General features: G+C 44.6%; 1 protein-coding gene across 1 annotated transcript; it reads right to left on the reverse strand.

Moving 5' to 3' along the window:
- Window positions 1-2,301: 2,301 nt before the first annotated feature.
- adora2ab (adenosine A2a receptor b) lies at window positions 2,302-11,365 on the reverse strand. Its single transcript, XM_062478693.1, has 3 exons — window positions 11,123-11,365; window positions 7,900-8,671; window positions 2,302-4,544 (listed from the first exon to the last, which is right to left on the reverse strand). Exons 2-3 carry the CDS (start codon window positions 8,229-8,231, stop codon window positions 3,434-3,436), a joined length of 1,443 nt encoding a protein of 480 aa, XP_062334677.1. The 5' UTR covers window positions 8,232-8,671; window positions 11,123-11,365; the 3' UTR covers window positions 2,302-3,433.
- Between the last annotated feature and the right edge of the window lie 2,131 nt (window positions 11,366-13,496).

Raw genomic sequence — 13,496 nt, forward strand, 5'->3', positions numbered from 1 at the left:
GCCAGGAACCTCGATACTGGCTTCCCATCACAGCCAGTATCAGATTCAAGACCCTGGTACTGACCTTCCGAGCGGTGAACGGGATAGCACCTGCCTATATCCAGTCTCTCCTCCAGCCTTACACCCCCACCCGCCACCATCGGTCTTCTTCTGACAACTGTCTGGTGGTCCCACCTCTCAAGAGCTCCCAACCCAAGCTCTTCGCCTATCTGGCCCCCCAATGATGGAATCATCTCCCCACCTCCATCAGAGACACTGACTGTCTCCCCACCTTCAAGAAAAGGCTAAAGACACACTTTTTCCGGGAGTACAACGGTACTTAAGAAAGATTTGTTGGATCCGATGTTAGTTTATTTCCTCCAGGAACACAATGACACTCATTGAGGGACTTGTTGCACTTGTTGGTTAGTTTTAACTGATTTAACTACTTGCTACTCGCTGTCAATTATATTATTGTTGCTTGCTTTCCTACAGGTACATTCTTACACTTTTGAGGTTCATGTTGTTTAATTTGTAATTTGTTTAACTACATGCTCTTATGTTTCTTCCTATTGGCACTTATTTGCTTTTCACAATGTATGCTTCATGTTTTGGCTACCAGCAATGTTTTTGGGGCTATCTCGTTGTTTATGATCATTGACCAATGCATGGAAGTCGCTTTGGATTAAAGCGTCTGCTAAATGAATAAATGTAAAAAATTAGGTGATTGGGTATTTAAGAACTAGTTTACTATCTGCAATAAGATGGCACTCACACAATGTAGCAGACCAGTTCCACTGCTCACTCAGGCACTGGGTTTATGACTATATTACTGCCTGTAAAAGCAACCAACATAAAAAGGCATTGTTTTCTTGCAGGACACTGAGTCACCAGAGGTTCTGTCATTTACTATCAGTCATTGTGCCTCCCCGACATCTCATTATGCAATTTTCGAGACATAAATCTACCACAACATTTGGTGAGAGGTTTAAGGACTGTCTAAATTACCGTAGATATAGTAAGCCTAATTTTCATATTTCCCATCATACTGCATTGATTATTTTTAGTAACGCAAAACATAACGTCATGAGGAGTCTCCTGGAGTCTGCTCTGCATTTGCATACATTGTTTACAAATTGGCTTCTTTGATAAATTGGTCAGTATATTACCATAATGTTACTGTACTGAAACCCTCCGACACACACACACGCCAACACAAACAGGTGGTCAGATGGCTGAGCGGTTAGGGAATCAGGCTAGTAATCAGAAGGTTGCCAGTTCGATTCCCGGCCGTGCCAAATGACGTTGTGTCCTTGGGCAAGGCACTTCACCCTACTTGCCTCGGGGGGAATGTCCCTGTACTTACTGTAAGTCGCTCTGGATAAGAGCGTCTGCTAAATGACTAAATGTAAACACACACACACGCACACACACACACATGCACAGGTGTGCACATACACACAAATACACAACCGCGTAATCAATGCTTTGAGCACTTAAGCTGGCCCCCCTTCCCTCCATCAAGAGATTGCTCCTGGGAAGCAAACTCTACTTAGTGCAGGCCTTTCCCACAGTGAAGGCGCTTTCTAATGAGGAAAGGGAAAGTGTAATGGCATAATAAAAGACATCATCAAATGCACCTTCATTTGATTTCCATAGCATTAGGCCCAGTCACTGGCGTCAGCAGCTAGTCCGTAAACAGTCACACCAGTTGGTCAGTGTGTGTGCCTGCGTGTGTGTGTTTACCCCTTGAAGGGGAACAAATGCACACTCACCGCTCTATGAATAGACCAAGCGATATAGAACACTTCTGTATTTCTTTGTTTGGGGCAGTTGGAAAGCCTTACAGTGAAGCTGCCTTTTGAGATTGTGAGTTGAATCAGATGATGTTTGAAGCTAGGTAGTTTGCAGCCTATCAAGCTGCCATCTAAACAAACGGGCAATCCTCTGGGATCTGGAGCTACAGTCAGACTCCTAAACTAGCATTGAGAAGTTGCCTGGGGTTATTTGACAAAAATTGATCGTGCCCCTCAGAGTAATGTGATTGTTTTTTACTACAGCTGTGCTTCACTGTTCAATCAAATCCTCCTTTACAGCCCATAACAATCCCAAATTCAATTGAAACATGCTTCACATCTGTCTTATCAGGAAGTTAGGATAAGGCCTTGAAGGAGTGTTGAACAAAATATTCAGTCAATGTCTTTTTCTGTCAGTGACAGTACACACACTAATAGGTGTGATCAATAATCAATTAACCATTGACAATGGCCATCAATCAACAATCCAAGATAGTTTTTTCAAAGACATTTAATCATAGTAACAGTACAGTACATACACCATAATTTGACAATATACTTGACTGGTTGATCTGATACATCTGACAATGACTTAAAAATGTGTATTGCAACTGTGAGCTTTGGTCACATTCACAATGCAGTTGCATTCACTTAGTAGGACCAATGATTTTCATGGCTTAAATATGGTTACATGGTTTACCACCAAGGAGAAGACAGACATTCACTGACCATGATCATGTTCTTTTACTGGAATAATAACTGTTGTTTAACTGTCTACTTGTTTCTTACAAGCTAACAAAGTATTTGAGAAGCTCTCTCTGCACCATGACTAGAGCTGTTTTGGGTGCAAAAAAATATTATTTAAACTCATGCCGAAATGTGTGGAATCATACAGTACAGTCATGTATTTGGTCATGGTCTTATACAACATACAGTGGTACAAGATGGCAATGTGAAATTAGTACAGAACATCATTTTTTGTGGAAAGATAAATTGTGTAAAAACATGTTTCCATGTCAACAACCTAAACAAGGTGTCAACTGGAATCTAGTACAATCCATCAAGAGAAATCAGAAAAGTTCTAGTTCATGCAGAAACAGGTCAAATTCCTGTAACAGTTTATCGCAGCTTTTCCAGAATGGGCGGCGCTAGGGAGGGGCTAGCAGGTGCTTCAGCTCCCCCAAGAAAGACAAAAGCGCCCCGATAGCACCCCCAAAAATAATTTCTGGAAAATCCGATCGGAGAATCGGATGTTAATTGTCTGACACAGAGCAGTCCGCTGATGCGTGTGCCGCAGATGCAGAGGCGACAGGTAGCACAACTGTAGTTCCATTCAAATTAGCATCACGAGTGGCCAAGTTTGGCTCATGTATTAATAGTATTTATATATAATATATATATAATTGCGCAGCTCCCCCTGTCAATGATCTAGCACCCCCTCAGCACCTGTATTAAAAATTGTCTGGCGCCGCCCCTGTTTTCCAGACACCAGTTTCTTCCCCCTCTTCAGATTAAAAAGCTATTGACACATTATCTTTGGTAACTCTCTTCTTCTCCATCTCTTAATTCATGACATGTGACTCGTCCACATGAGGATTCCTGTCAGGTCATGTGATCTAATAACCTTGAGATCATAATGTAGAAAATACAAACAGCTGTCATGCCACTTCAGTCAGCTCAACGGAGCGTGTTGGGCTGGTCTGTGTGGGGGACAAGGGTCTTGGATTAACAAAGAGAATGTGTCCCCCATCCTTCACCTCCATCAGTAGAGTTGTAGTTCCCCCACAGTATGCAGCCTCAGTCCCACCTTGGACTACATGTCCCAAAATGCCAGTCGGGCCTATTTCCGATATGGAGTTCTCCAATTTATGGTGTCCATTGCTGATGACACTGATTGGTGCAGGGTCTGAGTGGGGCGGCGGTGTCCAAGGACAGGGGATGGAGGAGACGTCTCTCCCAACCCTGTGGGCCTCCTGGGTCGTAGAGGGGCTGTGTTTGGGAGTGTGGTTAGTGCTGGGGGGGTCCAGAGCATAGCTGTTCACCACCGTCATGCTGGAGCCATCCACCATGCTAAGATGGCTGGACGTCTGCATGGTGCTGCTGCCCCCAACGCCCCTGCCGTCCGCCCAGCCGTGCCCATCCCTCTGCCTCAACACATGCTGTTGTAGAATCCTCCGGAAGGTCAGCCGGAACTCGCGTATGCGGTAGGCGTAGATGAAGGGGTTGACCACCGAGTTGGCATGGGAGAGGAGGATGGCAATGTTCATCAGCCATATGTGCAGCCGTCCACACTCCTGGCACAGCAAGTTGAAGCAGTTGACGAGGTGGACAGGCAGCCAGCAGAAGGCGAACAGCCCCACGATGATGGCCAGGGACTTGGCGGCGTGCACCTCCTTCTGCAGGGTGGACCGGGATGCCGATGAGCCGGCCGGCGCCGTGCCCCCCCCGTGCGCGTGGCCGTGCACCACCTTGAGCTCCATGAGCCTGAGCTGGCGTCGAGCGGCCATGAAGATGCTGGCGTAGATGCCCAGCATGGCCACGAGGGGCACCACCACACAGCCGAAGAAGTTAAAGTAGACCATGTACTGCAAGGTGACCACGCCCTCAAACAGGCACTCCGTCAGGCTCTCCGGGCACGGCCCGCTGCTGTTGGTGGCGTTCAGGCCCATGTTCCAGCCCATCATGGGCGTGAGGCCGATGCCTGCGGAGAGGATCCAACACACGGCGATGATACCCTTCGCCCTCTTGCCCGTCACCAAGCTGTTGTACCTGGAAGACAGAGAACATTTACATTTACATTACATTTAGTCATTTAGCCGACACTCTTATCCAGAGCGACTTACAGTAAGTACAGGGACATTCCCCCCGAGAACAAACAAACATGGATGTAAAACATCTTCGACCAGTCAATCTACCGTCAGTTGAAGCCAATGGGTTTACATGAGGGGCTCAATGACCAAACCTCAAATCACACACACAGTCAAAGATGGTTTGTTAATGACCATGTAGAAGGTAAGCCTACATAAATACACCAGCATTTCAAAACACAATGATGGCATTTGATAAATAATGTAATACATAAACAGGATGATACTGGATAATAAATTAAACAGCAAAATGTCCATCACCTTTGACTGAGAAAAAAACTTGTTTAACGTGATTAAACGTTCCGACATTTGGATGAGAAGATTCCTTCATTCAACCCAACACGTTAAATTCAACACACACCCCTTCTTGTCTAACAAAGGCGGTTTCCGTCTATTGGTCTGAACTTGTGACTTTTGCTTTACCATACCAGTGAGTTCAATGAATTTCTGGACAACCATCAGACTGGAAAGAAAATTGTATGTAGCTGGTCTATGCATTTAGCAGCAACAGCTGGGGAAATGACTCTATTGTGGAACAGACCTGCACATCGCAATAACAGATGGAACAGCGGAAATCAGCTCTTGGTCTGTATGTGGATTTAAGATTAGCATTTCCCAACCTGTATTGTGATGTGGGGAGAGTTACTATGGCTCACTCTTATCTATGATGTGGCCTGAGTCTGGCTAAGGCTTCTTTTTTTGGCGGGTTAATCAGAAACAGTGGTGAGAACTACGGTGGAACTAAAAACAATGGGCTCCACTTTCAGCCTTGTAATTTCAAAACACGTCTGTGACAATCTGTTCTGAATGATTACAAATGGTTTATTCTTATTCTTACTCTCTTACTATGTCATAGTATCTGTCTATGGGAGAGTACACAAACACATAACCTTTCCACTTTTGTTAGGTGTGTGCATGTGTGTGTGTGTGTGTGTGTGTGTCTGTGTGTGTGTCTGAATCTGTTTAATTCTTGTGGGGACCAGAAGTCCCCTCAGGAATAATAAACGAATTTTTTAAATGACCTGTGGGGACATTTTCTAGGTCCTCACAAGTTCAAGTACTTTTTTAAGGAGGTTTAAGGGGGTTTTCATGGTTAGAATAACTATATGGGTTGGGGTTAGGAGTTCAGGATAGGTTTTTGGGTTAAGGTTAGGTTAAGAAAAAACTGAAATGAGACGAAATTATGATTCATACAAGAATAGCAATACAAACGTGTGTGTGTTTTTGTGTGTGTGTGTGTGTGTGTGTGGACCAAGGGGCGGCAAGATTATTAAACCCCTTGGATTATCGGTTATTGGCACCAAAGCTCAGGCACCAACCAAAGCTCATTTACTTATAACAAACCCGTAACACACACACTGTTGGACCTTATGCAATCGTCACCTGCTACAGCTTTTCCGCCAGGGTGACGATGCCCCCCTGCAGAGACAGGGACACAGCATTTGTGACTCTGCATCGACAGCGTAAACACAGACTGGGTCTGGCAAAGCACATTGTTAAAATGGTTACTGCAAACTGACAGTTACATTTACATTTAGTCATTTAGCAGACGCTCTTATCCAGAGCGACTTACAGTAAGTACAGGGACATACCCCCCGAGGGTAGTAGGGTGAAGTGCCTTGCCCAAGGAAACAACATCATTTGGCACGGCCGGGAATCGAACAGGCAACCTTCTGATTACTAGCCCGCTTCCCTCACCGCTCAGCCACCTGACTCCCTATCTCCTCATTAGTTGCCCAGAAGTCACATTGCCCCCATGCAGAACTGAGTACTGCACGAACCACGGCTCGCAAATAAACAGACTTTCGAGCCATTTATTGGGGGCAATTTACCCTATTAACGGTCAACGTAACAAGTGTTGAGTGGATAAGATCAAGCTGTTTATGTAGCTGTTCACTGCCATCCCGTCATCCCACCTCTGACCCTAGAACTGGACCTATCTGGAGATCTGAAGGTCAGCTGATTCTCATACCGTAAACAAATACTATGAATAAAGCTTTGCAGGTTATCAGACCACACCAACAACTGTTCCCAACCAACAGGTGTGTGATGTGGTAGTACAGTATGTAACTCTATTTATAGTGTGTTTCTGTTTTGTTCCAGTTCTGTGTCAACATTACAGGCAGGTCTTCTTGTGGTAATATATGACAGGAAATAAAGGAACCAACTGCAACAAATAGAATACACATAACCTGTGTCATTAAATAACGGGTAAAAAAAGAAATAAAAAACCCCACATCTGTTTGATAGTTATGGACTCATATAAATCTACATTACACATCTTCTTATCGGTCGTAACTTCCCTTTGAAACAAGTTCTTTCAACAGGAAGTCAGAGCTAGGGAAATGCAACCTTTTGTGATGGTATACCTTGGGGAGATTCAACACTATAAAATCTTGTGTGGATATGAAAATGCTTTCTGGGTGTTTGTGTGCTGACATGGCATGCTGCCGATCCCTACTTACGTGAGTGTGTCCATCTCATAATGCACCCGATAAGAGGCCACTTAAGGTATCCTCTCCTATCCTGTCTTCTCCTCTCTTTCCCTCCTTCCCCTCCCTTCCCCTCTACCCCTTCCTCTTCTCTCCCCCCTCTCCTCTCCTCTCCTGTCCTGTCCTCTCTTTACCTCTTTCCCCCCCCTCATCTTCTCTCCCCCCCTCTCCACTTGGTGTTGATTTTGCGAGATGATAATGATCAAAGCCTTCAGCAGATGTAATCCTTCAACCAGCACAGCAACACTAACCCACTCAAGCTTGTAGTGACATTTATCTCTGTCTAGGCTGACATTGGTGGTGGTGTGTGTCGTGGGGTGGGGGTTGCTGTAATTGGATAAACGTTTGTCTGTAAATCAATGTGTTTCTCGATACACAAATGCATTATGCTTGGCACATTAGTTAGCCAAGAAGCAGAGCAGTCCTCCAGGGCGTACGTCCCAAATGACATGGAACCTCCACGTTTATGTCTAGCTGTGGAGGCTAAAAACACACGGCTCCTCTCTGTGTATTTTTTCCCTCTCTTTCGCTCCCTGTCTGTCTCTCCATCTCATTGCTTTCAATGAAACCTCTGTGAAACCTCTGTGAAACCTCTGTGAAATCTCCGCGTCCGTCTCCACCTCTCACTTTCCCCCAACTTCAGACGTCAGCTGATGACCATGGACCACTGAAGCCACACTTCTACGGTGTGTGTCCCCCCCACCCTCACCCCCACCCAGCCAGACCCCTTTCTGCCCCCCCCCCTCCCCCCCAGAAAGGCCTCACCTGAGCGGGCTCTTGATGGCGATGTAGCGGTCGACGGCGATGGCCAGCAGGCTGAAGATGGAGCTCTGGGTGAGCACCAGCACAAAGCAGGCGATGAACAGGCACCCGTGGAAGTTGGCGCAGAAGCCCGTGCTGATGGCTATGGCGAAGGGGATGGCGAGGAGGCCCACGGCGATGTCCGCCACCGCCAGCGACACCACGAAGAAGTTGGTGATGCTCTGCAGCGTGCTGTTGAGGCAGACGGCCCAGCAGACCAGCACGTTGCCGACCACGGCGAGGACGGCGATGATCATCTCCAGGCCCATGTACACCAGAGACTCGGCCGGCAACATAGCAGGGCGCGGGGAGAGGCAGCCGCGGGGTGAGACCGGCAGGAGATGGGTAGGAGACTTTCACTCTCCGCAAGCATTGCTCCACTCGCCCGTGCGAAACTTCATCCGGCTACGCGCTCACATACTCGCTTCTCGTCCTCTCGGTCTCTCTCCCTGTCTCTGTCTGTGGATCGCTATCTGGTTTTCCATTTGCCTATCGTTCTGTCGCCTCACCATCTACTTCCTGTTGATGTCAGCAGTGTTCATGAAGTGGTGCCAACAGCCACAAACACCAGGTTGCGTAGTGATTTGTGTGTTAATCACCCCTTGTCTCTCTATCTATCTATCTCGTTCTCTCTCTCTCTTTCTCTCTCTCTTGGTCTCCTAGTTCGGCTGGTTCAGATCAGGCTAGTGCCTGAGGAGGCTGGAGGAGTGATGCATCCCCCTTGTCACTTGCAACCCTAGGAAGAGAGAGAAAGACACGTTGTTATTGTTACATTCATGCCGATAAAGCAACATTTATATTTGAATTTGAGAAGGCTGCAGGTCAGTCACTGACAAACCTTTCGCACACTCCTCACACACACTCACTGTGCACAGAGCAGGTCAGGAAGACAGTATATCTTGCTAGAATGAAGAGGTCAATTTCTCACAGAAAAGAGGTCAACAATTCAGCTATATTTTACGTTTTCTCTAAAGCCCCTCCCTCCCACATAGATCATGCTCAGACATTTTCCTCCCTAATTACTGACAATTACGTGCAAGATAGTTCCATTGAATTATTGCTAGTTTTACATCCACGCTGTTATTCTTGGAACGGACCTTTTTGACTTGTGTTTGTTCTGTTCAAGGTGTGGTTTTCACCAATCCATTGAGATGTCAGGGACTCCTATTCTAAAAACAGCTCACGATATATTGTTGAGATTGTTGGCATGTTTCCCTCCGGTTACCTTTAACAAAGAGAGTTTGAAAAGTGGCCTAGTATATTCCGTTTATTGGGTTGGTTGGGCCCGGGGGACTGGGAGGTACGGAGTGGAAGAGAGAACATTTTGAACATGTGTCCGTGTGTTTGAGAGAGAGAAAAAGACCCTACACCTTGGTAAAGACATCAATCAGTACAGGTTGTGTGTGTACGTGTGTGTACGTAATAGAGGAGTACTTTGAAGTTAGTCAGGACTGAGGGACACCGAGCGTGATGTTATCAGATCGGACAGCAGCCGTGTGTGAGGTTTCGTGTAGCACACGCAGGAGCCAATTGGCCCACACACAACCCGTAAGGGACCAATAGTGTGAGATAAGGACATTGAATAGGGGGCTGGCCAAGGACAGTGAACCTAGCGTCATTCAGATCCTAGTTGTATCTGGACATGCAAACATGACCTAGTTTCTTCTCAGGAACTGCCCGTGTGTCATAAACCAGTAATACCACATACTTACTTCTCTTACTCCACTGTCTCATCATCAACACATATCCTTGGGCAAGGCACTTCACCCTACTTGCCTCGGGGGAAAGTCCCTGTACTTACTGTAAGTCGCTCTGGATAAGAGCGTCTGCTAAATGACTAAATGTAAATATCTCTTTATTCATTCTGACACCAACGCTGCTGATGTATTTACGGTGTAGTAATGTTGAGAGCTGAGACCTGACTTTCCCGAACGGAAACTCATCATAAATGTGTCTGTTCCTGCGATTGTAGACAGAAGGCTTCGTAAGCCGGGCACAAGTCAGCATAAAGAGAAATGGAGGGAGAGAGATTTCATAGAAAGCCCCATGTCTCTGGCATTACCCCAATTCCATGAAAGTCTATAGACAACAGTTGACCTCAGTGCTTTGAAACTGTTTGGAATTCCAGCTCAGACAGGCTAGTCACACCAGAGCCCAACCTAATGGCAAGACGAGATAGATGGCTAACACAGGAGAGAAAGTTTGGTTCTTTTTTCTACCGGGCTAACTAGTCTACTTCCCCTGTCCTTGCCTAACCCCTGACAGAGGCAGGGTCTGTTTCTGTGTCCTGCTTTCATGCAAGGGTAGGTCATGTGTTATGATAAAGGTAGTGCAGGAGTTGCTTATCTGTCTGTGTGTATTTGTACATGCGTCTAACTGTAGGCTATGTGCCAGCGTATGTGAGGCGGTAATGACAGTACATGAGTCAGCATTGGGAGTAAGGGAGGGTTTGTGGGGCACATGCCTTGGGAAGTGATAAGCACCCTCACATCCTTTGGAGGGACCCTATCACAGTGTTGTCAATCAAAATACTGACTAGGCACCACAACAGTGGCCATGTTGCTTTTGGCTATTACTCTGTGTGTAAAGCTGGTGAAAGACTACAGGTCTGTCCTACATCAATGCCCTGACGAGTCGACTAAGATTAGGATGGAAACAAAAACCCCGTTTCAACCAAGCTAACTATGCAAAACAAACTCGAACCGTCACTTACATCGGATCGTGTGACTTATAAGATCTAATAAAGGAAAAATACATTTTGCTGTTAAAAACAAGTAGCCTATGGGCATCAGAACTTAAAAGAGTTGCTGCATACCACGTGTGGCTCTGAGACGAGGATAGATTTATAATCTACATCACGCAGGAAGTTATTTTATTAAGGTATAGCCTACTTGCATTATCTTTATGAGTCGTGACCATCAGACTCCAAAATGTTAAGTGTAACCGTGATAAAGTAATCGGTAATGATCAGCAATGATCAGTGATGATCTTTTTAGAGACAGTTACAAAACAATGTAATTAGGTAAATTCAGATGTGAAAAAATGATCAATTAAATTAGGTAACTGTAATGCTATGTTATCTGTCAGAAAGCAGAAGCCTAAATTATTCATTCATTAACAGAGAAGTCTGGATACCTTTACATTGGATACAAAGTGTGGATAGAGAGAAGCTACTCCTGGTACTTACCTTCTTGGTCAGTCAGCAATCCTCTCAAGCAAACGCACAACAACGATCAAACCATCTATCCAAGTAGGCTACGTGCGTCTTTGCGCTCGCCTCTACTTTTACAGTATACGAAAACTATAAAGTGAATCATCTTTTTAACACTGACTGACGAAATATTAAAATGACTTGTTTATTGAAAACGCGTAAATTGGATAAACGGTTTCTTCTAACGGGTGCAGATCGGTTATAGAGGGTCGAGAGAGCGTTTTGAGGTAGTAACAGGGAAACGCAGTGGCAGGCGCTCTTTTCCAGGCGCGCGCCTTCCATGAGCCACATGTAAGGCACGCATTTTTTTTTCTTTTTTTTAGACAAAGACTAGATCGGCCGGATAATTTTTCTATTTCAAAAGTTCGCCACCACGCACGTGTTGTGTTCGTAAATATGTGTTTGCATTACAATACTCTATAGCCTTGATCCGTTTCAGTGGTGAGAAGATTACTATAATGGGCCATGTTGAGGTTTAACATCATTAAGTGTACAACTGCAGGGATCAGTCCTTCTCAGTGTCAGAAGAATTCCTAGTCATGTAACCAGTCTGTTGCTAAAATTAGATCACAATAAAAATGCATCCATTGTTGTAGGCATAAGACCACTGATCTATAGTATTATGTCAAACTGAAATCACTCAGCAACCCGCGCACACGTCAGGTTTCAATTCATCATAAACTTGAGTCAAAGGGACACAGATTAGAAATTAGATTAACGCTACAATAGGTATGATTTGTTTTCAGTAACAATTACATTTCCTCCCTCTAAACATGTTGTGTAAGATAATGTGGCTTTCGGAGAGTCGTTTAGAAACACAGACAGCTCTGTGCCATCTGAATATCAATGTCAATTTGAATATCAGTTTCTTGCTACTTCCAGACAATTATGTTCCAGCTATCCTGTTCCAGGCATTAGCATGTTTGAATTCCTATTATACTGTTACCTATTGCAGCTTTAAATGTATTTCAAATCCCTGTGGCCTCAGGACACAACATTTGCTCAGACATGCACATGGAAGCGAGTGAAATGAACACAGATTTGATATTAAATTGATTTGAAATCCTCATGTCTAAGGCCCTTTCTCATAAATGCAGTCATTGCCTTGGATTAGAGGGTTCACAGAAGTGCAATCTGGTTGATGACCGGTAACACTGATGTCTAATCCTGTCTCCAGATAAATATGTTGAATATGGTTGATTTGTGAAGGCACCCGTCCATTCATATGCCCAGAAACCAGGGAGACCAGTGTTTGAGTTGGGCTGATTGGAATTTAACTGGTACAGGGACCTGCATCAGATTAGATTCTGAGTTTTAACCCTTGTGTTATCTTCGGGTCATTCTGACCCAACAGTCATTGTGACCCACCGTCGTATTGCGACAACTTTACCGCATACAAAAACAAAGTGAAGCATTTTCTTTTAACAGCTAGGCTGTCTCAGACCCCCCACATTGCAAAGGTTAAAAGAAAATTATTTTTATTTGTTTTTGTATTGGGTAAAATTGGGTAAATACAACGATGGTTCGTTATGAACCTTTGGGTCATGTGACCCGAAGGCAGCACAAGGGTTAAGAGACAACGGAACATTAAAAAAAACAACTACAAATTCTACATACACACCCTTCAAAGAGATCAGCAGCTGTTATGCAAGTTTCTCTGTAAGTGAATAGAAACATCCCATCCCTGTTGCATGAGCTATGCAACTGTTCTATTGCTTCCTCCAGTCTGATGCTGGGAGACGCATGGCCTGGCCCACACACAGACTGGACGTGGAGATGTGGGTGTTGTGGCAACACCTCAGCCTATTCTAGGCTGCTCATGATGTGCAAAAAAACTGTTCCATCTTCTGCTGGAGGCATTGAAGCAAGGGGTTTCACTTCCAATTCAGTTTCATTTCATGGTTTTTAGAGAAGATTTCCGGCCATGTTTAGTTTTTTTTGCCATAAAGACAAACAATAGAATAATGATGATAAGAAATGATGAAAAGGAAACTTTTAACTTTCAGTGATTTTATTAGCATCAAATGGAACAAACACACAAGTTAGTATATAATGGAGTGAGGTGTATGGCACAGAAGTATAGAGGTGCATACAATTATGATAAAAGTGTCTAAGATTAACATTATACACTCAAATGTAATCATACTGCATAATACTGCTACAAGGCATCTAGTATAACCAACATACACACACACACACACTAATAAAGTGGGTATAAAACACACTTTCTTTAAATATACCTTTCTCCTCACACAATTAAGACAAACCCCCAGCAATTTGTCAAATAAGTTACACCAAAATATTGATCCTTACATCAAGGTTTTGACCCCCCCAAAAAAAAATATTCACT

This window comes from Osmerus eperlanus, chromosome 14 (genome assembly GCF_963692335.1).
Source record: "Osmerus eperlanus chromosome 14, fOsmEpe2.1, whole genome shotgun sequence".
Taxonomy (NCBI): Eukaryota; Metazoa; Chordata; class Actinopteri; order Osmeriformes; family Osmeridae; genus Osmerus; species Osmerus eperlanus.